Here is a 27,528-nt window from a genome sequence, read left to right on the forward strand (position 1 = left end):
GGACAATATTCAAACCCCAAAGCGTAAAGATTTAGATTGGATTTGAACCAAACATCTTAATGCTTAAAGTGAACCTGTGCTTTGAGTATGCACCTTGTGACATCTTGGGAGAGTAAGGTCTTGAGGCTTTTTCACCCCTTTAATTGCCCTTCCAGGGACTCCACAAATAAGAGGAGGGACTCCTGATTACATCAGTCTCCCATGATGGGCAGGCTAAGCAACGTGTGATCGGGAACTGTTATAGATCCAAACCTTTTCCATTTTTGTTCATAATTTACAATAAGTTATTTTTAAACACTCAATCTTAATTTGACTATGTTGTGGGACTGCACATTTTTTTGCATTTAGAATGTTTTAAATCTGTGTTGCTTTAAATGTTTGTGCTTCTTCTTACCTGGCACCTTGTTTGGATCCACAGCTTCATAACTTGCCCGAAATCCCTTGTCTGATGTTTTATCGTTAGTGGTAAATTTTACAAAAAGCTTGTTTCCAACAGAAACTATAGGGCCAGGAGTTAAGTGCCCACAGTATGTGCCTGTGTTCAAATAAATAGACCATTGAATTATAAATGATATTATGAAGAAAGAAAATTCATGTCTGCAATAAAATATATATCAGTAGTGATCGACTGTAGTCCTTGGCTAAGAAAGGGGCTAAAATAGATATAGGCAGACAACCTAAAAGCCACATAAATACACACTTTGCTGGCATTTACTTTTTATTCCTATGTTCATAAGTACAATATTTCACATTCAAACAGTAGAAATCAGGCTGCACATTAATGACTTTTTATCCAAATGGTTTATTAGCGAGCAGATCAATGACAGCGCTCACTGCAATCATTTCGACCTCCAGCCACAACTTTAACATGTTTCACCCTTAACAGGGCTTTATCCTTGATTAGGCATGATTAAGCCCTGTTCATGGTGAAACACGTTGGAGTTGTGGTTCAAGGTGGAAAAAATTGCAGTGTGAGCTGACAGTGATCTGCTTGCTAATAAACCACCTGTATGAAACGTTGTTGTGTGTGGCCTGATTTCTACAGTTTCAACATTATAAGGAGTGGGAGTGGGCCCCTTGGATTTGACATCCAGATTGCCTGTGAAACTGAAATGAATGGCACAGTAGCAGATGAGCTTCTCAGTATTGTACAGTATTTCACACTTTTATTGGTGAGTTTAAACTAATTTATTTAAATTAGTACAGAAAAACTCTTCTGTATCTCAGACAGATTCTAAGTGACTTACATTGAAAGATAACATTTTATTGCATTAGGAAATACAGACAACTCTCCTTTCTAAACCTTTAATGGATATGTATCTATATAATCCCTCAGTAGAAAAGCCTGTAGCTGAATTTCAATGTCCCTCTTAGTGCTGGTCATGCACAATTTTCAGGCTATTTCAACTGCTTTCAACTAGATTTCGGCTGCAAAAATGGCTGAACTTGGTGGTAGGTCACTTTGATCAAATTTGATGAAATTGGTGGAAATTGCCAGAAAATTACTATATGTCTCCAACGTCAGAGCTTCATTCATTGGCTGGCTGACTTTGATTGACAGCAGCGGGAGCCAATGGGACTCAGCCAATCAGGAGGGAGAGTCTTGGACAGCCGAGTGACTCATGGACATCGCTGGAGAGAGAAAGGGCTCAGGTAAATATTAAGGGGTGCTGGGAGGGCTGCTACACACAGAAGATGTTTTATCTTAATGCATAGAATGCATTAAGATATAAAACCTCCTGACTTTACAACTCCTTTAATACTTACAGGGAGAGCAAAAAAAATGTTCTAGAGGGAAATATCCTCATTAACATTTCTAAAAGGTGAACTACAATTCATGTGAGCACCATAAACCAAAAACACTATTTAATTCATTTTGAATATTCAAAGCAAACCCATCCATTCATCCATGTCTCCATGCTCTATTTTGCTGAAAAATCACTTTGAAAAACACCCCCTAGCATTTCTGGCCGTGGCCATCTTGAGTAAGAGTAGATGGTTCATGTAGTATTTACTTCCTGGAATTCATCTGCCCTTAGCTCAGACATGCAGGCAGGAGGGATTGCTTGGATGAGAAACCCCCTCCTCCCCTTCTCTCCTCCTGAAGACTCCTGGGATATATGACATTATTTGTGTAGGCATGGTAACCAGGAAATAACTGAATAAATATCTATTGCTGATATATTGCTAATATCCTATCTATTTAATAATGCTAACAGCATAAGGAATTAAAAAATCCAGTGTTGATTGAGAGAGCGAAGTTCTGCATTTGGCTACTAATATTGTTCACTAGTTTGAACTAATTTTGTCTCCAAGAATTTATAAATATGTAGGATATTGTTCAATCATCTGAGCTCACTCTAGTCTCCAAAAAAAGAATTACTAGATAAATTGTTGTTCACTACTCTGATCCTCTGCTGATCCCCAAAAACTAATAACTATGCAAACCATTCCTCATTTTTGAACAAAATAAGGAATTCCCCTGAGTTGTGGGACTTTAATGGCAATAACCAGGCCTTGAGTAATAGGTATATTTCAATAAATTTATTATAGTACAAAAAAAGTTATGAAAGTTATATTTTTTTTGTACTATAATACATTTATTGAAATATACCTATTACTCAAGGCCTGGTTATTGCCATTAAAGTCCCACAACTCAGGGGAATTCCTTCTTTTGTTCTATTACCCAGGGATTTTGGCAATACCCAGTCTAACCACTGGATCCGAATGCAGTTTTTCTATTCCTCATTTTTGCTTCCCCTGAAACACATACCAAAAAAAAGTGGTCAACAAATTCCCTAAAGTAATCCAAAACCCATATCATATACCTTTTAATATCAATTCATTTAAAATATTAAACTAGAACTGTGGTCTTCCATTAAAAAACATGTGCTGCAACACAAATGAACAGGAGAATTTGGCTCAGAGGTTGTTTACTTGCATCACGATAGTAACTAGATTTGGTACTTGTTTAGTCTATCATAAAGGAACCTTTAGCTGTACTTTAGGTTTTTATCTTCTTTTTATATTCTTTTGATGTTTAAAAGATCCGCCATAAAATTACTTGTATAGAACAAAAAGTTTGACCCTGTAAACTATGTAAGGACATTGCAACACAGCTAACAAATATAAGTATGCTGCCTAGAAAAGCTCATGGGCTTATTATCTGGCAAACAAGAGTTCTATCGTTTTGTCTTTGTATCATTTTTATACATACCCAGAACTCCCACATTATCTTCTACAGTGATGTGATCTGAACTACAAAATGTGCTGCTTTCTACCTGGAACTCTGTAAACCACAAGTGGACTACCTGAAAAACACAATTTATGCAAGTCAAGTGATTACCTCATTTACACACATACATACAGTACAATATATATTATATTAAACTAAGGGGAGATCTGCAAATTAAAAAAAATCTGTAATCATTCTGTTTTCTGTTGGTCAACTTTCCATTCATGAGAAAAGGAAAAGTAGCAAACATGTGCACACGGTTTTGGTGCATTGGTGTGGGCTTTAAAGAGTTAAACAGGCAGTGAGGAGGCAACATATTACCTCCCAGTCTCCTGTCCAAATGTCCTCTTATGGCTCATTTACACTTGCTTCGACTTCAACACACATTAAAGCACCCACCGCTTCAACATGCTTTTTCGATGCTTTGGTGGTGCTTCAATGATGCTTCGGTGGTTTTTCAATGATGCTTCGGTCACTTTTTTGAAGCTTTAATGAAGCTTGGCAATGCCTTGTGTGTATGTTGATATCTCATAAATGCAATTTCTCCAAAACAAAGCAAAGCTAAAGCTCAAAAGCTGCATGTGCTTCAAGAGAACTTTGTCATAGATTTTTATGGAGGCTTTGAAGCACCACTAAAGCATCATGGGGTATAAGTTTTGAAGTGAAGCCGAAGTAAAGCAAACACAAGATGTAAACAGGATTGTAAGCTAACCATTTTATTTAGTGGCAGTGGCTTTGACTGGCATTTAGAGAGCTTTAACAAAGCGTGTTCAAAGCCATGTTTTAAAGGAAGTGTAAATGAGCCCTTAAAAGCAATCCACCGCAGAGGGCAACACAACTTTAAATGAGTCCTTGCTTGTGAAAGCTCCCATTGGTCATTATTCTTGATTGCAGTTAATATAGTTGTAAATATTTCCCTAAGCATCCTATTACCGTAAGTTGGTAATGCTTTGGTGCGAATGCAGGCCTCTTACAGGTGAAATCTGGTATTGTAGTAAAACTATACTCCTTGAGAACACCAACCAATGAAAAAATCAGCAGTTGTTTAACAGGTTCTCTGGGAGAGAGCGCAACTACATAGAGGTAGTGTTTTTTTTTTTTTATTTAAAGGGGGACGGTTCTTTCCCTATGCAGGGTAAAGTAGAAGGGTTCACCCTCAGCAGCAGTATTTTCTCACCTTTCTTTCATTCTCATGTCACTCCAGATATCTACCAGGAGCAAGTAAAGGCAGCTCCTGGTAAGCTAAACGTAATTTTAACTGAAGCTTATACAGGGCTAAGGACTCTCTCCCCACCCCCAATGTGACAGTGCAGGGCCAAGCGCCAGTGCTTTCATATGAGAGGCAGGGGAGTGATTTTCATGCTCCAGCATACCAAGGATGGAAAAAATCATTTACCGTATTTTCCGGCGTATAAGACGACTGGGCGTATAAGACGACCCCCCCTAATTTTCATCTACCGGTAATACTTACACTTAGGTTACCTTGGAGATATTATACTCGGCGTATAAGACGACCCCCCATTTTTGGGCGATTTTTTTGAGGTTCAAAAGTAGTCTTATACGCCAAAAAATACAGTATTTATTTTTTTTGCAGCCAGCAGTTGAACAGAGGAAATGCAAGTATTCGATGCTTGGGAAGGAGTATTAAATATTCCTTTGCTCAACACGTGCAAAGCACAGGCTTGCTTTCAACTTATAAGTCCCCTTTAGCATCAACATTTGTTACATACATTTTTAGGTACACTATAAAGACAAGATTCGTGATGATTCAGGATATTTAGAGCAAGCCAGGCCTGTCTATTATCAATGATAGTAACTGTACAAAGATCAACTGAACAGATACTGTATATTGGCCCTTAACTGTTAGATCAAAAGGCCTGGACTTTGGTAGCTGAGAACATTTATGATACATGATGTGTAACACAATACTTTATTTATGTTGGTATTGAAGAATACATAGTAGGGTTGCCATATATAAGTGATAATTTAGTGGTGACTAACAAAATTCCCTGAACATTTATACCTAACAGTTTTTATGGTTCATCATAGGGACTGAATACAAATGCCCTGCTGAAACATGCATGTGGGGCAGGGAAAGAACCTGACAAACCAGTGCTTGCAAGAGTTTGATTATAAAGAATTTTTCTAATAACTGTCAAGAAGTTTAATTTGCCGTTATAATATATACTTATTCGGAGATACGGAGGTATGGCCACTAGATGAAGATTAACAAACTGGGAACTTTGGCTTTTGTCAAGAAGTATTGAATGTTTTAGTATATGTTTAAGGGATTATTTGGGCTGCTCAGTTTCATATTTAATATGAAGGATTTACAATTTATAAAAAAAAAAAAAAAAAATCTACCAGTCTCATCAAAACAATCATGGTTGCTCCATCGTGTTAGGGTAAATTCGGTCATGTACATATTGTGGTCTGGTTTGCCATAAGTAACACAGTTCCAATCTAGTTCTCATTGTCCCCCAAAACCAAAGAATCATTATTTAACCACTTGCCGACCGCCGCACGACTATCTACGTCGGCGGTCAGCCCCTCACAGGCAAACTAACGTAGGGCTACGTTGCTTGCTTGTGAGGGTCTAGGGAGCGAGCGCGCGCCCCCGGAGGCGCGCTCCCGCTCCCGCGTGGTCACGGACCCCCCAGCGCGTGTGACCAGCGGACCCGATGTCCGCCGGCCACTCGGCGATCGGCGGGGGAGAGGGAGAATGTCAGGCAGCTTGTGTAAACAAACTGCCTGTCATTCTCCTCGCTGCAAAGACACTGATCACTCGGATCTAGTATGTAGATCCGTTGATCAGTGTCCTTACAGCTAGAGCCACAGCCAATCACAGTAGAAACCACGCCCCTAGGGACACACACAGCCCCTCCCTTCCAAATAAAGTTAACCCCTTCACTACCAGTGTATTTTTACAGTAACAGTGCATATGTATAGCACTGATTACTGTAGAAATGTCACTGGTAACCCCAAAAGTGTCAAAAATGTCAGTCAAGGGTCCGATCTGTCCGCCGCAAAGTCGCAGTACCGCAAAAAAAATCGCAGATCGCCGCCATTACGCGTTAAAAAAAAAACAACAAAAATGACAAAAATCTTTCCCTTTGTTAGTAAACGCGATAACTTTTGCGCAAACCAATCAAAATACGCTTTTTGCGATTTTTTTTACCAAACATAGGTAGCATAAAACAAATTGGCCGAAAATTTTTAAAAATTTTGATTTTTACATTTTTTTTGGGGGAATTTCATATAAAAAAATGTGAAAAATATTGCTATTTTTGCAAAATTGACGCTCTTTTTTTGTTTATAGCGCGTGATCAAAAAATCGCACAGGTGATCAAATACCACCAAAAGAAAGCTCTGTTTGTGGGAAAAAAAGGACGTCAAATTAGTTTAGGTACAGCGCAATTGTCCGTTAAAGTCACGCAGTGCCGAATCGCAAAATACCCCCTGGTCGGAATGGGGGTAAAATCTTCCGGGGCTTAAGTGGTTAAGACAATAATATTTTTGTGAATTTCTTGTATTGTAAGCCTTTTCATGGCTGTCGGTTCGAAATCCCCTATTATTGGCCCCAAACAGGTGCCTATCTCCAAAAATCGATATATTACTTGAGTAACGATACATTCTATTTTAATTTCAGGTTATTCTCCTCTTAGCAGCAATTGCATAAATCTGTAAGCACTTACTTTGCCATCAGGAACTGTTATTTCCCACGCACATATTTTATTGTTCTCATAGCTTGAAGGGTAATTTAAACTGGAAAAGCTTCCTGAAGATCCAGAGAGGTGATATATGGAACTGCAGTCTGTATGACAAATAAAAACAAAAATGCAATTAAAAAATTAAAGTATACCAAATCAATTTATGTTTTTTGGAGGAAAAGCCGAACTGTGGAAAATTGGCCTATAAAGGCAAAACGAAGACAAGGGACTAGTCAAAAGTGGTCTCCCTGCAGGTAATCTTTTACCCATTTCTGAATTATGATGCCTTGTTGTGCACTGTGTCTTTGTGTGAGGGTGGCCATCCTAGTAGCAAGGCAGCTGCAAAGCTTTGCTTTTTCATGTCAGTGCTGCTCCTCTAAAGACTGGTGATCTGAAGACTGACGGTGAATTAATCAAGTGAGAGGTTAAGGTGGAATAATCAAGTAAGAGCTTAAGGTGGCATAATCAAGTAAGAGGCTATGGTAGAATAATTAAGGAGAGGTTAAGTACAGATCAACAGGAATAAAATAGCAGAAGCAGGGAGATGTCTGTCTGCAAGCCCTAATTTACAACTTCCTCTCCAGCAAGAACAGTAAGTAGCACAGACGATCAGTTGATAGTGAGCAACTCAGTGATCTGAGGCATTCGATTTGGCTGCAAATATACAGCTATCAGATTGTGGGCACAAAATGTCTAGACAGAGAAAGTGCATTGCTGTTTTTCAGGAGAAATTCTAAGCAAAGAATAGATTTTTTGCTTAGACACAATTAACATATCCTAATATTTCTAGAAACTAAGTTCAGATACGCTTTAAAGTATAAGCCCATTCAGTTAGGTTTCTTAGTTATGAGTGGATGCTGCAGATTGGGTTACTAAAAAAATAATCTGAAGCATTTAATGGTTCACGTGCCACTGTGTTGTTACCTAGAACTCTAATTTTTTTTGCCATACCCACCAAACAGATTGTGCATTGTTGTAACATATAGTGAAACGTGTTTTTTACTCTCTGTTTATGCAATGTCTGAATAGGGCCTTAGATTTTCACATATCCTAACAAACTCAAACACTTGCTTCCGATAGCCGAATGTATACAATTTTAAATACTAACAACAAGATACAAAGCCATCCATACCAAGACCACCAAAACCACTCCCCCCAAGACCTCCTGCTTTCTAGCTCCCTTGTCACCTGCTCCCAAGCTTGCCTCCAGAATTTATCTAGAGTCTCTGCCATTATCTGGAACACCCTACCCCCATCTCATACTCTGTCCACCTTGGCAATCTCTGGAAGCACATCTCTTCAGAGAGGCCTATCCAGCCTCCACCTAAAAACTGTACTTCTACCTTATCCACAAGCTCATCCCACACAGTTATTACCTTTAGTACCACTTGCCCTTCCCCTTTTTATTGTAAGCTTTCATGAGCAGAGCCCTTCTAATCCTCTTGTATCAAATTGTACTGAGCAAACTTTTGGTGCTGTATAAATTCTATAAACTAATGATAATAACAATACAACTAAAAAAAAAAAATAAGTCTAAATGCAGCAAATTTGTCTTCGCCTTTAAAATGTGATACAAAAAATAATAATAGAAAGTTTAGAAAATTTAGAAAGCATTGTTTTAATGTTAGTGTATGACACAGTTAACTAAAACATAGACGTAAGGTAGCTTGCTTTATTCTCCAAATAGGTAAAATTCCAACTTAATCACTCTTTGCACAAATTAGGAACAGTCATGCAAATAAAACAATTTGTACTGATTACAATTTAAATTATTGAACAGTCATTCTTATTTTTTCAGTTTTGGATAGAGTAGGGACAGATAAATCTTCTGACAGTTTATTTATTTGCTGTCTTTGTCCATTTGGGGAGTTTTGCCTTTACTTCCTGTTTCAACTTATAGTATTAGGAGATATCTAAGTGAGTGAAATTCCCCTTTAGGCATCGGTCAATCAAAAATAAGTTATTGGAAAAGGAACTCCCACTTCTTGTTCTGGTGAAAACTGTTAAATGTTGTATTCCCCACCACTTTCAGTTTTAGTGACAATGGTCACCAGGACAAATAGAAAGGGAGACTCACACCAGTAAGGACAGAGATATCAATAAAACTTTAGAGGAGTTTTTATCTCTACCCACTTTATCAAAACGTATAACAAAAAGTTTTTGGGGCCCACAGCTACTTTACAGTGAATTTGCTTGGATAGTATGTCTTCAAAATACAGTGGCTTGGGTACAGTAAAAGAAAGGTGACAATATAATTTAAATAACATCTGTAATCAGAACACATAATAATCCAGTTAGGCTTAAAAACTGGAAAATCAAGCAACATATAAATGATTTACATAGTTACATAGTTAGTGATGTTGAAAAAAGACATCAGTCCATCCAGTTCAACCTATGATGTGTGTGTGTTTGCTGTTAACCGTACATTATATACCCCTGTATGTTGTGGTCTTTAAGGTGCCCATCTAATAGTTTTTTGAAACTATCAATGCTCCCTGCTGATATGACTGTTTGCGGAAGAGAATTCCACATCCTTACTGCTCTGACAGTAAAGAACCCCCTACGTACTTTAAGGTTAAACCGCCTTTCCTCTAGTTTTAGTGAGTGGCCACGTGTCTTATTGTATACCCTTTCTAGGAATAGTTTGTTCCTTATGCTAGGGTTGCCAGTACAGTATTTGTACATTGATATCATATCCCCCCTTAATTGTCTCTTCTCCAGAGAGAATAAGTTCAGTGCTTTTAGTCTTTCCTCATAGCTGATGTCCTCCATTCCCCTAGTTATTTTTGTTGCCCTTCTCTGGACTCTTTCCAGTTCCAGCACATCCTTCCTGAGGACCGGTGCCCAGAACTGGACAGCATACTCCAGATGTGGCTGGACCAGAGTCTTGTAGAGAGGGAGAATAATCTCTTTATTTCTGGAGTTAATCCCCTTTTTTATACATCCCAGTATTCTGTTGGCTTTGCTTGCAGTGGCTTGGCATTGCATGCCACTGCCAAGCCTGTTGTCTACCAGTACCCCCAGGTCCTTTTCCATCCTAGACTCACCCAGAGGTTCCCCCCCTTGTGAGTAGCTTGCTTTCTGGCACCCAAGTGCATTACTTTACATTTTTCAACATTAAACCTCATCTGCCATGTAGTTGCCCACCCCGTTATTTTGTTCAGGTCCGCTTTTAAGGTTTCCACATCCTGCATAGAAGATATTGGCATGCCTAGTTTAGTATCATCTGCAAATACTGAGATTGTACTAGATATCCCCTCCTCTAGATCATTTATGAATAAATTAAACAGGATGGGTCCCAGGACAGAACCCTGGGGGACCCCACTTTCCACACCCGCCCAATCCGAGTACTCCCCATTATTTACTACCCTTTGCACTCTCCCCTGGAGCCAGTTCTCTATCCAGGTACTCACCTTATGGTCCATACCTACCTGATTACCACTGAGTACACATACACAAATAAGCTAGGGGTAGTGAAGAAATCGCGCATATTCCAGTTTGTTAAAACAGTTAGCGTCATTAACATTTCCCAGACTACAGACCATTGTAAATCTTGTCTCGAAACAAACTCAAATTAAAACAGAGCAGTATCAGACATGTTCTTCTAGTATATACTCAGTTATCCTAATAAATATTGTGGAGTCTAAACTAGATCCTGAACTGAAAATACAGACCAAACTCTCATAATAGGCACATGTGCACACAACATCTTATCAATGGAATAACAGTTTAAAAAATACCCGGTCCGACACCTTTTGTGGCTTATGTCAATCTAATTGTAGGTTTTCCCTTGTTCTTATTCTTGAAAAACAATAAAAATTGTCAGTTTTCCAAAAAAACAAAAATACCCGGTCCTAGAGCAAAATGTAGATACTTTTAACAGAGTAAGATATATACAGAATCTAGAGATGGGCTAATGTGCACCTGTCGACGGGAGCATGCAGCAGGGATGTTCGAAACTGACTACAGCTTAAAATACAGGCAAAACACTCAAATGTGTCCACAGGGTAAAATGCACACGGAGTGGCCTAAATAAATAGTCATAAGGAAAAATATATGCAAAATGCCCATAATGGTCACAATGCAAAGTAGTCGCAGGAAGTGTTTCATGTCAAATTCCAACATACGAGGCAGGTAGCTGGGGCTAAAGCAAAATAATGCTTAACTTGAGAACAATTCATTGGCATCCCTCACTAGAAGGCCCCACCTGAGCCCACATGGGCAGCACCTGCACTTCAATCTCTCTGAATGGCTAGTATAGACCTGGCTCCCTGGGATCAAAACTGTTGGAAAGCTGCTTCAGAAACAACTCATCAGTTGATATGTTACTGGACACATGACCTTTCTTGTTTTTATTGAAAAACAGCAACACAGAGACAGGAAGTTGCATCACATGTAGTGCAAGAAGTGCATCTAACCCTCACTTTCTTTCCTGCTGACAGTGTTTTACCAAACAAGAAGTGAGGGGACCTCTACAATACCAACACAAAGACAACGACTATAGCGGGATTTGCCTGGCACTTTTCAAAAGCTCCCGTGCTGAAAAATGCCTTGGAGAAATCCTATCCTACAAGGTATTGTCTTGCTGGTATTATACTTTGGGAAGAATTGTGAAATGTATACTTTTGGACTCACTGGCATGCTGGAGTTTTCTGGAGCCAGGGATAATGTGAGTAATACAGCCCCTTCCTGTATCCCTGGGGGAAGGGGTTGGGGGATGGAGTCACTGCAAGAGTTTTTTCCATTCTGAATTTGGGCTTTAAGCCTAAACCTATCATCAAACTAAAGCCTGGTACACACTACTGTTTTTTTTTTTTTCGTTCAACCCGGCAGAGCTGAACAAATCAAACCTGGCAGTTCAGGAGGAGCTGCTGTACTAAATATGCAATGTTAGTACAGTTATCTCCCCTGCTGTGCTATTGTGTTCTGACAAGGGAACTGCCCCCCCCCCCCACCGGAACACTCTGGTCAGCGCTTACAGACATTAGCTGAGAGCGCTAATCAGGAGCCGATAAGCAGACCTTTTTTTGGTCATGCCCCTTTGACAGAAGGTGGAAGCCGCCAGACGTTTAGCCTGTGTGTACTAGGCTTAAAGTCTTGTACACACTGCTAGTGTTTTTTGTTCATCCCAGCAGGGCTGAACAAAGCAAAAATGACAACTCAGGAGGGAGCCACTGCAATGTTAGTACAGCGATTTCCCTGCTGTGCTATTGTGTTCTGACAGGGGGACACCCTCCCCTGCCAGAACACACTGGTCAGCGCTCTCAGCCATTGGCTTGGAGAGCTGAATGGGAGCCAATTGACAGACCTTTTTTGGTCATGCCCCTTCGACATGAGCCGGCCGAACGGCTGGCTTCTGTTGGACCAGCTGTAGTACACACAGTCCGAATGTCAGCTTTTTTCCATTGAACCAGCTGATGCCGTCTGACATTCAGCCAGTGTGGACTAGGCTTAACTCCTTAACCTTTCCCTAAATCTCAAGTTAAACCATACTCCTATCACAAATCATCCATACAATAGTATCTAAATTACTGTCTGTGCTGGCCCAGCTACTTTGCTCCTCCCTTCACTTTTCTACATGACCCTACATAAGCAGCCAGGGTAGGACTGAAGGGGAACACTATAGTGTGTTGATTCAGTGCCAACATTGAGACTGCCGGGGCTGCTGATATTACATCCATGATTGCGGTTCCCAGCAGCCTTCTCTAGCCTTGTGGATGTCTACACAAGAGAGGCTTTTACAGGTAAATAACATGCAAAAAAATATGTTAAAAGCACATATAATGTTACAGTAAAATTTTTGGTTAAATTAATGATCTGGTGACAGGGTCTCTTTAACTGAGCTCCCATGCCAGCCCAAAATTCATGTCAGAGCACAGCAGTCTGTAGCAGTGTTAATTTCGTAGATGAAAATATTTTCATAATTTGACATCAAAATTAACTTTGTTCTGCAGCAGTCTTTGTCTAAAAGCCCAACCCCAGGAATTAAAAAAAAAAAAAAGTTAACAAGCATTCAATAAATGCAGTGCGGAGGAGCCCCATTGCAACAATAGTTTTTTTTATCTGGAGTAATCCCTAGAGTTAGGTTTTAGGCCTACTGCAGTGGACATCAGTATATATTGTCAGTTGGCGCAAGAGCCTAATTAAATAGAGAAAATAAATGATGTGCTTAACGGCTTGCTGAACACCCGCTGCAGATATACTGCGGCAGGCTGGCTCGGCTGCGCGAATCGCTGTACCAGTACCCTCAGGAGCGAACGGGGGGGGGGGGGGCACGTGTACAGTGATTCACGAGAGGGTAAGCTGATCTGTGGGGCCAGTGGCCACGATTGCCACCTGGCACCTGTAATCACTTCCCGGGAAGACGGAACGCCGATCATTGTTGTGTCAGCAATCAGCATAGGGCTCCTGTGTTCCTCCTATTTAGTAACACAGGTCCCTGTGTTGATCCAATAAGCCCACCGCCCTCAGGGTTAGAAAACACCCCATAGGCTCACATTTAACCCTTTGATCGCCCCTGGGTTAACCCCTTCCCTGATAAAGGAAAAGGAATTGGCAGCACTCCAGGTTGAGTCAAAATCCAGATTTATTGACTGGACATCCAAATATGACAATCGTGACAAGGTAGACGCGTTTCACACACGTGTGTAAAACGCGTCTACCTTGTCACGATTGTCATATTTGGATGTCCAGTCAATAAATCTGGATTTTGATTCAACCTGGAGTGCTGCCAATTCCTTTTCCTTTATCAAGTTTTCACGGAGGCGAGCCGGGGCATGCACCGGTGTGAGTCATCAGGCAATTACACCACCTTGAGCAGTGAGTTCTTGTCTCTTTAACCCCTTCCCTGCCAGTGTCATTATTACAGTAGCAGTGCATATTTTTAGCACTGATTACTGTAGTAATGTCACTGGTCCGCCAAAAGTGTCAAAAATGTCAGTTAGGAGTTCGATCTGTCTGCCGCATTGTCGCAGTGACTAAAAATCGCTGATCGCCACCATTACTAGTAAAAAATAAATAAAAAAATTAAAATGACATAAATCTTTCCCCTAGTTTGTAGACGCGATAACTTTTACGCAAACCAATCAAAATACGCATATTGGGATTTTTTTTTACCAAAAATATGTAGCAGAATACAAATTTGCCTAAAATGATGAAAAAATTAGGTTTTTACGTTTTTTTCTTTTTTTTTTGGGGAATGTTATATAGCAGAAAGTGAAAAATATATATATATATTTCAGAATTGTCAGTCTTTTTTTGTTTATAGCGCAAAAAATAAAAATCGCACAGGTGATCAAATATCACCAAAACAAAGCTATATTTGTGGGAAAAAAGGACATCCATTTTATTTGGGTACAGAGTTGCACGACCGCGCAATTGTCTGTTAAAATAACGCAGTGCCGAATTGCAAAAAATGGCCTGGTCATTAAGGGGGAAAATCTTCTGGTACAGAAGTGGTTAAAGACTTATGTTTTAATGTAACATAAAGAGAAATTCCACTTTTGTTGAGAAAAAACATTCCCCTCTGGGTGATCTATGTACATTACAAGGATTTTAAGTTTAACAAACTTTGTTGCAGACTCCTACCTTTTGTTATTCTCAAGAAATCCCTGTGTGTTTGTCTGTGTCTGTGTGGAAAATGAATCTAATGGGAGTGGTTTCATAATTATTAATCAGCTGCTGCACTAGCAGGGCTCTAATGATGAAAACTGAAGGGTCTGCATCCCTTTAGACGTATTTTCCTACTAGGAGCTTCTCACTAAAAATGACATTTTTGTTGCAGGGGATGCCTGAAATCTGATTTGTATCTTAGTGTATACTTCTGGGAAAATCAGTGAGCCAATCCCACAAGCAGGAAATTATGTTTCTCGGGGGGCGTTCTATACACATTCTGTGTTCAGAACACCTCCAAGTAGCCATATTGTATTGCATTTTACAGAAGGGTAGAAGAAATACAGAGCTGCAGATTGAAAACAAGTAATTTTTAATAATATTCAAGTACAATATGACTTGAGTCGCAATTGTATACACTATATTATTTTTTTTTTTTTATGTGCTATTTTTTTTCCCATGAAAGTGGAGTTACCCTTTAAGTTTTTCTAATTTGTTTAACTTGAGACTTATTAGGTTTTAAAATTAGCACACAAGCTGAATTGCCCAACAAGTGATTGTGTCATCGGTCTTCTGCTGGCAGTAAGAACCAATTTCTCATACCCCATTGGTCACTCTGACTGTAGCTTTACAAAAAAAAGCACACACAATGAGGAGAAGCAGAAGAGCTGATCTATGAGTGACATGTGTATAAGATATAAAGGTTTCTGCAATTGCACCACAATTTACATGACTGTGTTATCTCTGAGCCAGCTATCTAGTGTGACATCTAGATACCTAAATACCGGTACCTCTTAGTACAAGAAATAAATAGTGACCCTGGAATGGATGAGGCCTAATCAGAGCTGTCACCGACATTGTCATAAGGAATACTGTGACCTCCTTGAGGGGTAATAAATACATGTAAGTATTTACACACATTCCACATTACACTCCATGTAGCACGCACATAACAAGACAAAAAAATATCTAATATAGCTTGGTGATAGTTTGGTCACCTGTCAAACTAGAGATCAAAGTATGCTTCCATATGGGTGTACAAACGTGGAATGATTTTATACCAATTTTTTTTTTATCATAAAACAATGTAAATGAAGAACAGGAGTCCAAAGTAGGGATATACATAAATACGTCTACCCAAGATAAGAAAGCTTCTGAGATATTTGACACTGGGAAAGAATGTCAGCAAATTCAGATAATCTTTATCTGTCAACCTTGGCCATTCTGAACATGAAGCAAAAGAGGTCAACCAAAGATGTTGTATCAGTGCTATACCTGAGAGAACTATTCTGGAAAACTAAGTGCAGTTAAATATTAATATATCTCTATCTACTTGCCTTTTTGGCAGCTACAGCAGTCATTCCTGAACTCCAAAATATATATATATTTTTTTTTTGGTAGCAAATAATGAATTGCTATGGGCCATACACACTATAAGATTTTCTGAAGACTTTTTCCTTTAGACTTACCAAAACCATATAATATGAGGTCAAACCTAAACACTTTCAATTTGTATGCAATCTGGCAGGCCCTTGCACTACATAGAAAAGGTAAATCTGAAGGAAAAAGTCTTCAGAAAATCATATAGCGTGTATGGCCTTTTAGACAGTGTCAATTAGGTTTTGTTGCAGGCTAGCTGGTAAGCGAGCTAAGAATTTTTGTTTGTTTTTGATGTGCATTGAACTTCCATGTGCTCCTTGCCGAAAAGGCTAGTTATAGGTTAGGGTGGTTGCCATTTGTTTGTATAGTTAGTGAATTGGTGTGGGGATGCACTGGATACCTTCAGCTGCCAATGTGCGTCCACGTACCTTTAAGGAGGGGTGGGCTCCCTCCAGGCAAACCTGCCATTAATCTATCCATTGCTATATGTGTTCTAATGTTGGAGACTTTCAGAATTATAGAGTTAGGACTGCAGTACACTTGGGGGTGCCTTGATGTGGCCATTGCAGCTTAGGCTCCGTTCACATGTAGGCGTTTTGGGGCGTTTTTGGGGAGTTTTTCTGCTCTAGGATCAGCTCTCAAAAGGCCCAACAAGACAAATCCTATTCATTTCAATGGCCCCTGTTCACATCAGAGCGTTTTGACGCTGTGAGCAAAACGCCCAACGCTCAAAAAAGTACATGAGCTTCTTTTTGGGCAGATTACAGGTGTTTCCATTGGTCTCTATTCAATCTAAAAACGCCTGTAAAAACGCCTGTGAATCGCGGTAAAAATTGCGGCAAAAATTGCGGTAAAATCGTTGTAAAAAACACTCGCAAACGCTACGCTCAGGTGTGAATGTAGCCTTACACATATGTTTGCAATTGTGTGCGACTAAACTTCTTGTTTTTATTGTGAACTGTTAGATGGAGTCACTTTGGTTATGTTGCAGGCTAGCTGGTAAGTGAGCTAGGAATTTGTATTTGTTTTTGATGTGCGTTGAACTTCCATGTGCTCTTTGCTGCAAAGGCTAGTTGTAGGTTGGGGTGGTTGCTGTTTGTTTGTACAGTTGGTGAATTGGTGGGGGGATGCACTGAATACCTTCATTTGTGCCCATGCTGCATGTTCCATGCTTCCCTGTACCTTTAAGGAGGGGTGGGCTCCCTCCAGGCAAACCTGCCCCTAATCTATCCATTGCTATATGTGCTTCAATGTGGGAGACTCTCAGAATTATAGAGTTAGGACTGCAGTACACTTGGGAGTGCCTTAAAGCGGAGTTTCACCTTTCTTTTGAACTTTACACCATCAATAACATTAAAACATTCTAAAAACGAATTTGACAATGATTTTTTTTTTGTTTCACTAACCTTATTTTTAATGAAAATTAATTTACCTTCCTACCACTTCCTCCTCATGCGGCCGCGGCCGCCGGCGTAATTTCCTGCTTTGCATTGACTCCTGGGAGATGAGTGTCACCAATCCCAGGAGTCAATTCGCCTGCATCGGTGTCCCTCGTCACTTCCGGTGCAGGTACGAGAACAGCTTCTGGGCATGCGCAATGACAAGGAATCCAGCTTTGGAATGACGCGCCTGCACCGGAAGTGACGAGGCATGGCATTCTGGGACTCCGAAATCCAGGAAGAGGGACACTGCGGCTTCAGCTGCCCACACCGCAGATGGCAGCGCTGGATAAGAACTTTACAAGGTAAGTAATTCTTCTTACAGGTACACTAAACAGGGGACAGTTCAGAGGCTATGGTTGTTTAAATGCACTAGCCCTGACTGTTCTGGGGGTGTTTTTAGGTTAAAAAAAAAAAACAATTTGGGGGGAACTCCACTTTAACGTGGCCACTGCAGCTTACGCATATGTTTGCAAAAGTGTGCAACTAAACTCCTTGTTTTTAATGTGAACTATTAGATGGGGTCAATTTGGATATGTTGCAGACTAGCTGGTAATTGACTTGGGGATTTATGTTTGTTTTTGATGTGTATTAAATTTCCATGTGCTCCCCGCTGCAAAGGCTAGTCATAGGTTGGGAGGGTTGCCATTTGTTTGTACAGTAGATAACAGAAGATGCAAACAAAACAGGTTTAAAGAAAATAAATACTATATATACTATAGCAACTGCCATTAGGTACTGGGGTCTAGTACTATACTGTTCAAGAGTGGCTGACCTTCCATCAAAGTGAATGCAAGGTTTTCTTATCCTATAGACTCAACACACCCTTTTTTAAATGTGTTTGGTTAAATATGGGGAAAAAAAAAATCAAAAATTAAGAGAAAAGTGGAAAGTATACTAACCTTACCTTAGGCTTCTGTCTGTCTTGTTGCCTAGTAGAGTGTGACATCACAGTCTTTCAGGTGAGATCATGGCCAAGCTGAGGGTCTTACATCTCACCTAAAGGTGCTCCAGTACTGCACTGGATTTGGTACCTCCAGAGTATTGAATTCTTGTAACAGACTTCCAGCAGGGAGTGTAAACCAATCAGCAATAACTTCATGTAAACACGCTTGGCATAAACATAGGTCTATCGAATGGCAAAAATGGGGGAAAAATGGAAGATCTAATGGGCCACTTAGATGTCTTCTATGATTCTGTGTTCCTGCCACTTACTACTGCAGCTTAGGGTGGAATTGGGGTGAGAGAGTGATGCTGAGCAGCTGCTGCAAAGAGAAAGAACATGGCCACCGGTCCAAAAATGCACCCAATCCCATGCACTTTATAAGGTAACTCCACTTTTGTGGGGACAAAAAATAGCATATAAAGAAAAAACAATATAGCGTATACCATTACGACACAAGTCATATTGTATTTGAATGTTCTTAAAAATGATCTTTCCATTTTAATCTGCAGCCACTGTAATTTTCTGAAAATGCAATGCAATATGGCTACCTGGAGCTGTTCTGTACACAGAATGGACACTGACCACACCCCAGAAACATAATTTCCTGCTTGTGTGATTGGCTCACTAATTTTCCCAGAAGTCTGCCTAAGATATCCTAAGGTATCCCCTGCAACAAAAAATGTCATTTTTGGTGAGATACTTCCAATAGGAAATCACATCGAAAGGGATGCAGGCCCAGCAGATTTCCTAATCAGTTCTCTGCAGCTGCACAGCCTACTGATAATTATGAAACCACTCCCATTAGACCGCATTAGCGCATAGGCACAGAGGAACAAACAATGATTTCTTCAGAATAACAAAAGGTAGGAATCTGCAACAAAGGTTGTTATAATCCTATGTATCATATCCAATGTACATAGATCCCCAGAGGGGAAAGTTTTTTTCTCAACAAGTGGAGTTGCGCTTTAAGTAGGCACTTTACTTAGCCAACAGCGGAGAGAACCACCTGGCCTTGTTGGTTTGTGATACTCACATGACTGTCAGTAAGTGCCTATAAATATTCATCAGCCAATTTTTGCTGTATTAAAATATTAATATACCCCCTGCTGTAAATCAAACAGATACTTGAATTATGTTCTGCTTTTAGCATAATGCATTCATAGGATCATTACACTGCTCTGTGAATCATAATATGCTTAAAGCAGTTGGTATATTGTTCCATATATTATTACTGTTAGTGAATACCTTCAATATTATAATTATCACAAATCACATGTATTTTGATGAATACTCCTGTACTATAAAGCAATGGCCTAACCTTTCCTGGCAGAGATTTGATCTCTGTTTCCCAGTGACCGAATACTATGTGAACCTTTTAATTTCCATCCATCATTCTTAATGAAGCACATTTAGAAGTTCCCAAAGGCACTGATCTACACTTAATTATTCTTACCTCCCTAAAATGTATTCAGGTCAGTGGTAAAGAAGAGATCATTTTATACCCTGACTGCCATGAAATTATGACTCTACTATTTTAGATCCTGTAGAATGACTGCAATGTCACCTGCTATTACATATAATCATGTGCAGTGAGGAATATAGGTGAGAACATAGTGAGCGTAACATAGAAAAGAGAGTGTGACATAAGAAAAATGTCCCTGTTCACAGAATATGTTCATAGTACATAGTTTTATTTTTAATGAATGCATTGTATAAAGAATCTCTTGCTTTATAATAGTTGCCTGAATATTTCTTATATTACAATGATTGCCATGGTATATCTAATGAATTGTAGAATAATTCCTGATTAAAATCCTAATTCTGAGATTCTTTTTATAACCAGCAGATGCCACTATCTCCATTAGTACTCATGGAGAGACCTTAAAACCTTTTAAGTACACATCAGTAGCAGAAAATGTTAGTTTACAAGTCAGTAGTGGAAATTTTCTATTAACTGGCTACAGGGCAAACATTAATTGGTGGTGCCTGCTCATACCTCTAAAATGTCCTGTCAAGCACCTTGGGAGAGTTTAATCTTGATGCACTTAAATAATAAAAAATTACATTTACTACCAGTGTCAAATGCTGGCCCACCATTCCTGCCTCTAGCACCTTCCCATGGTCCATTAAGGCCACACATACCAGTGATGGGTTAATAGGGGGAGGCTCTCAAAACTGCTAGGAAGGCACTGCATATTAGAGAACCAAAGGATTTAGGTTCTTTGTTCGCACAAGGAGGTGTTTAGAGGTATACACACTCACGACTTAGTGTATACCTCTTCGGCTCCTTGAGGACATCTATGACTAAACGCATAGGGCGGGGCCCAGACCTTTGTCGTCACTACGCATGCTGAAGGACGCACATATGGCTTGGCAGTGTGGCCGGAGTCAATCGGGTTGAGAGATTGAGCATGCATACTAGTGTCAGTGGAGACACCGGAATATGTAGGTCGATTCAATTGTGATTTTAATAAACCTGATTTTAAAACAATTTTACGCTATGGGATTTCCTCTTTCTTCCTCCTACATATATTTATGTTGATTATGGAAAAACATTGTCTGATTACCTGTGGGAGCATTTAACAGTGGATGTGGAGAGCACACTGTCTGTGAAATAACAAAGAGCTTTAGCTGGTTTATAACTTAACCAGTACTTAACTCTGGTGAGTTTAATTTAGAGAGACTAGTGGCGGAGCACACCATAAGATTGGATTAAGTTTCGTCACTGTGATGAGCACACTTAATAGTAGCTTTGTGGGACTTGATATTTAATAATATTTCTTGCATGAAAAAGTTGGACTTTATATTTGGATATTTCCTATATATATTTTCTATATATATGCACTCTGTTTTTTATTAGCACAAGGTACTTTGCACTGAGAGAATGTTATATTGTGTTTTTGCACATGAACGAAGTAATATTATGTTGTTTGTACATGTATTACCTAATATATTAATTGTTATATTGCGCAGGGTATAGGTAAAATATACATAACTGTATATTTTTGTAGGTTTGCACACGGGATTAGCGCGGTTCCCCTTTTTTTATTACTACTACATGAGTAGATTTTAGTGCTTCAGCCACTTTAATATTTTACCATTACTTACAGATTTAAAAATCCAAATTTCTAATTGTTAAGACCAAAACCAACTTTTAAGAAACAGCTGTTTGTTTTGTTATTTTACTCCATCAGGGAAGAACTGCTAGCTTAGTGTCAGGTTCCCATAAAAGTCGTGTTATATCATGCTGGAGCTCAGGACTCATAATAAATATACATTAAAAATGTCAAATAAAAATGATGTTTCACAATTAGATAAAAGAAATCAATGCTGACAATTTTAGGGCCTATGTCAGGCTTTTAGACAACATTCAAAGACCTCCTGTTGTAAACCTAATGTAGGGTGGACCATTAACAGTAGATAAGAAGATCTCCTTCCAGGAGGCTTTGTTAATGCAGCCCTCCTCAGATGGGGAAATCTATTAGGATACTATTTAAAGAAAAGCACACAGGGGGGCACAAACTACTAGGGCATTACTAAAGGTTTATTACATCAAAACAAACAGCCAAATTCATACTCACAGCAGTAGGAAGTAAATTAGCATAATAATACACCAAATCACAATCCTGTGCCAATGTCCCCTTGCCTGATCTAATGCACCACCTCACTGGCAAGCTGACGCATAATGGGGACGAACCCCTTTCTTTAGAGCTCTAGTTTATTATTATTATTATGCTCATTTATTTCCTACTGCTAAGTATTGATTTGGTTGTTTGTTTTTATATAATAAACCTTTGGTAATGCACACTTGCACCCTCCTGTGAGCTGTTTTAGGGCTCATGCACATTGCAGCTCAAACGCAAAAAAAAAGCTGCTTTTACAGGCATTTGAGCTTTTATTTTAGCTTGTGCTTTTTGTGCTCTTTTGCACATTTTTATTGAGCTTCTTTGCGCTTTTTTTAGTATAAGCGTTTTTTTTTTTACAAACCCTCCCCTCAGCTAATTTTTCCAAATTTTTTTGTGCATTTTTTAGCTTTTTTGCCCTTTTTCATGCTTTTCGTGTTTTATGCTTTTTTTGGCACTTAGGAGTCTTTTCTATTTGAAAGCTCCTCTCAAAAATGGGAGTTTGGTGTGTGTGTGTGTGTGTGTGGGGGGGGGGGGGGGGGGGGGGTTCTGCCTGTAAGAGCATATGCCTGTAAATGCCTGAAAAAGTAATTGTGTGCATGGACACATTGGTAACATGAAGGGGAGTCTCCAGGCAGAAAGTATGAGAGCTCAAAAAAGCTGAAAAGCCTGTAGGATCTGATTCTTGGAGCAGTGTGAATGAGTGCTTACTGTGTTAGGCTTTTGTTCGCATTACAACTCTATAGGACTGTAAAACCTTGTTGAAGCAGGTCATATGCTAGTCAGAAAAGGCCAACTGCAAGTAAAATGTACCTGTCGATAAATTCTGAACAATTTCAGAAGCGTCCCAAACCGATGCCCTCAACCTTTAGCCCAAAATGAGTGTCAGTTTTCCAGACTGAGTTAGGGCTGAAAAAGAACACCCTCTGTAAGGGTCTGACCGCCTGACACTGAGATGTCCACTGTTACTGTGAGAAATACTATAGAATACGTGAGAATAACAGGACACATATCTATCCCTGAGACCATTTCTATTACAGGTTAACTTGACTCATACTTTCAAGGCAAAGTAACAGGTTCACATTAGAGCAGGAAGAGTAAGGAGCACATGCCTGCTCTTCACAAAACCAGTAAAACATAATGCTTAAGATAGGGGCGTGACCGGAAGCCGAGCGAGGAAGAAGCACGAGAAGAGAGCTCCACGGCAAAAACTCGCCATCGGCTTCCATCCCTCAAATTTCACCTTTCTAACGGGCTCCATGATCATCGGGATCGCTCCATATATCCACCCAAAAGTGCCATCCTGTATATTGGAGAGATTGGGACCCTTTCAATAAACCTTATGGAAAAATAATGCTTAAGATACTTTTAGATACAGGAGATTATTATTTTGGTTGCCATTGATCTGGAAAGTTATACAATAGGTTTAGCAAAATGAGGGTTTACAGGTAAATGCTGAAAGTTGCAGTTTGCTTGCAGGATGAAAAACACTATCTACAATCGAATCCCATGACATCTCTGAGTATTAAAGTTCTCACAATAACAAACGGTGCCATGAACTACTGTTGGATGTTGGATGTTAACTAATGAAACCACCAAGCTACTCATTCACTCTCTTGTTATCACTGGCCTTGACTGTTGCAACTCTGCCCTCATAGGCCTACTCCCTCTTCAGTCTATCATGAATGCTGCTGCTAGACTCATCTACCTTACCAACTGATCAGTGTCTGCCACCCCTCTCTGCCGATCCCTCCACTGGCTCCCAATCACACAGCGAATACAATTCAAAATACTAACTACAACATACAAAACTTTTCACAACCCAGCCCAGAGCTACATCACCAATTTTGTCTCCAAATATCTCCCAAACCTTACTCTCAAGACTTCCTGCTCTCAGGCTCCCTTGTCTCCTCCACTCATGCTCATCTCCAGGGTTCTTCCAGAGCCTCTTCCATCCTCTTGAGCTCTCTACCTCAATATGTCCAGCTATCTTCTACTCTGGCTGCCTTCAGATGATCCCTAAAAACTCATCTCTTCAGGGAAGCCCATCACACCTCCAACTAATCTTCAGCTCAATGCCCACAGTTACAACCTTTTGTGCCACCTGCCACACCCTATTAGATTGTAAGCTCTTCTAAGCAGGGCCCTCTTAACCCTCTTGTATTTTATTGTATTGTAACTGTATTGTTTCACCGTTTATAATTATAAAGAGTTGTGTAAACTGTTGGCGCTATATGAATTCTGTATAATAATAATAATAATGTAGCCACTCAGTGTGACAAAGTAGAAGCTATAAGAGATATAACTTTGTCAGGGGTCTGTAATGCAAAGCTCCATTTATCTCCCCAGTAATCTATGCCCTTTTTACATCTAAATTACAAAGTGCCTTGACACATACAGGAGGTTTGAGTAAGAACTGTTGTTTATTCCTATTATCAGTAGAAATTACTATTCTTACATCAACACATTTTTTCCCCCTTGCACTGACTTAATTGAAGCATAGCATAATAGGGCTCACAAGACCCTTACAATTTCTAATGCAAATCCTCTATTTATTGCAGGCTGAAGCTCTTAGTAGGGAACAGTATAGATAACAGAAGGCTGCAGTATAACAGTAACATGATTTTTTTTCTGTTCTGTAAATACACACCTTAAAATGGTTATCAAAGTACAACTGTTGCTCCAAGAATCACATATATTTTTTATGTTAGCTATGTACACATCTTGTGAGTTAATGGTCATATAATACTGCTTAAAACAGATTTCTTAAGTTGGAAGGGTCTATGCTTGTGTGTTCTGGCTTTCTAGGTGTAGCTGACTGGCTAGCAAAAAAGGCCCCAATGAGTAAAAAGCTCTTGGTGCAAGTTTTGCCTAAAGTGTTACTAAACCCACAACAGTAAAATCATTCTGTATATGCGGTAAAGCCTGCTTGTTATACTCACTGTGAAACCTAAGGAGTTAATCATCCGCATTGTGTAAAAAGGCTGTTTAATCCTGTCTTCTCTGATCCTCACCCTATTTTATTGTCCCCAATCCATCTGCTGATAGCACAGAGCCCTAGGAGGCACTCTGCACATGCTCAGTTTGGTGTGTATTGCAAAATAGTTTTTTTTGGGGGGAGGGCCAATTGGCACTGTGAAGACAGAGGGTCAGGTGTTATGCAGCCTCATAGGACAGTCAGAGGAGAAGGAAAACTCCTCCTGCAAGCTTTAACCAGACACTGATAGAAGTCATAAGACTACTATATACTGCTCATGAGAAAAGGTATTTAGCAGTTTACATTTACTAAAATAATTGCATTTCCATGTTCTGTGTACTGTGGGAGACAAGATATAGTGAATGCAGGGTCCTGAGTTTAGTAATACTTTAGGACTACAATGCGTTAGGATTGTATTTCCCCTTAGACACTTAACTCCACCTAAATGATAGATGTAAAGGGCACATATGTCAATAAGTGGTGTCTATCATCTCTCTTTAATAAAGAATAGTCTGCAGGGACTAATTAGGCAGGAAGGCCAGACAACCTATAAGTTTCCCAGCAAGCAAAATACAAAAAAAGGCCTGCACGTACGGTACTGGAATATGTTTCTAGACTCTAAAGGTACAATTATACAGAAAGAGATTGACTCTGTCAGTTTTTTAATTTGTTCCACATGAATGTATATTTATGAACAAATATCCTGATTAAACATATAATTTATCTAAAACAAGACCTTTATTTAATAATTACTGTATAAAATGTTGGAAAAAAAAGCAGGCCTATTATAAGGAAAGTGAGCAGACAGGTTGTGTATTGACCAAAATTGTCAATGCACAACAGGGGGCAACCCCTATTTCTGCCTTATGTACTTATGATGAGACACTGACCAACTGCCCTGAGGCGATTATAGATGAGTTGATAGGTTTTTATGCTGATTTATATCAACCAAAAACACAGACATTTTTGCTCGAACTCACTCATTTTTCAGATCAGGAACACACAAGAGGGCTTTGGACTCCCCTATAAAGGAGGAGGAGATCGCAGTGGCTATTGTTTCTTTCCCAAACTGTAAGGACCCAGGGGAAGATGGTAATCCCATTGAGGTATACAATTTTTCTTTGGAAAGACTAGCAGCCCAACTACTGAAAGTGTACATGATGGTCCTGGAGAGAGAGGTAGTCTTCCTGATTCTATGACCAGAGCAAATATAGTGCTGCTTTTAAAACCAGGTAAATCACCTACTGACCAAAATTCATATAGGCCCATTTCTTTGCTACCTGTGGATGTAAAAGTCCTGGCCAAATTACTTGCTACCTGCTTGAATAAATACATTGCTACCATTTTACATCTTGACCAACCAGGTTTCATGACGCTTAAATCCACAGCCAATAATATCCAAAGGGTCTTTCTGAAAATGCAAACCTATGCTGATAATGTAGAGCACCGTTCACTCCTCTAACTGGATGCCAACAAGGCCTTTGCTAGTGTGGAATGGCCGTACTTTGGCAGACATTATGGCATTTTGGCTTCAGAGTAGACATGTGCCATTCTTTTCGAAACTCATTTTTAGTTATTTGGAGATTCGGATGTATCCAAATCTCCAAATAAAATAGTAACAAATTTCTTAGAAATTCATTAAATTTTGTTTCTTATATTTGTTTTCTAACGAGTTCCAAATTTTCGGAACGATTCTAATTCAGATTGGTCGAAAAATGATCAATCGATTCAAATTCTGTGTGAAGAATAGCTGGTTTTAAGGAGTAGGCCAGGAAGCTGGCCTCCACATCCTTAACAACTGAAGACTCATCAGTTGTCAGCAGGCTTCCCCACTGACAGCTGAAATGTAAACAAAAGAATGCCGGCAATGAAAAATTCAGGGAAAAAAAAGTGTGGGGTCCCCCCAACCAATATCAGGGCCTTTGTATCTGGTATGGATTTTAGGAGGATTCACATGCCAAAATTAAAAAAAAAAAAATTACATAGGGTCCCCAACAAAATCTATATCAGACCCTTATCCAAGCATACAGCCTGCCAGGCCAGGAAAGAGGGGGGGGCAGCAAATGCTCCCCCCTCCTGAACCATACCAGGCCATATGCCCTCAACATGGGGGGTGCTTTGGAGCAGGGTGGGCTCTCCCCCCATCCCAAAGCACCTTGTCCCCATGTTGATGGGAACAAAGGCCTCTTCCCCACAACCCTGGTGGGTAGTTGTGTGGGTCTGTGGGAGGGGGCTTATCGGTATCTGGAAGCCCCCCTTACCAAAGGGGCCCCTAGATCCTGTCCACCCCTGTGTGAATGAGTAAAGGGGATGTAGTACCCCTACCCATTCACCAAAAAAGTGTAAAAAGCGAGTAAAGACACAACACAGGTTTTTGACAAGTCATTTAAAAAAAAATGTAAACGTTAAAAAAAAAATGTCTCATGGTGTAGATCCATTATCAATCATGACGTCACCACTGCTGCGGCCTAAAAAAAAGAGAAAAAAAAACCCTCTGGTCACGACAAAAGCTCCTGCCGCCTGCCTGTTCTGCCATCTGAGAGTTTCTAAATAGCTAAGGGGTGGTGCCACTTGGTGATGTCAATGTATGGCCCCGCCCCTTGTGGT

The 27,528-nt window shown here is 39.8% G+C and overlaps 1 protein-coding gene across 1 annotated transcript in view; it reads right to left on the reverse strand.

The window, feature by feature from the left end:
• Positions 1-27,528, reverse strand: part of LOC309548612 (ovochymase-2-like) — a gene marked incomplete at its 5' end in the record, with an annotated part of 139,578 nt that overhangs the window by 106,148 nt on the left and 5,902 nt on the right. The window contains 3 exons of the mRNA XM_082248589.1: positions 395-535; positions 3,218-3,311; positions 6,931-7,049. Coding sequence (XP_082104715.1) covers positions 395-535; positions 3,218-3,311; positions 6,931-7,049 — 354 coding nt within the window. The remainder of the gene's footprint in view (positions 1-394; positions 536-3,217; positions 3,312-6,930; positions 7,050-27,528) is intronic.

The sequence above is a fragment of the Pelophylax lessonae genome (genome assembly GCF_965119305.1).
Source record: "Pelophylax lessonae genome assembly, chromosome: 1".
NCBI classification, from domain to species: Eukaryota; Metazoa; Chordata; class Amphibia; order Anura; family Ranidae; genus Pelophylax; species Pelophylax lessonae.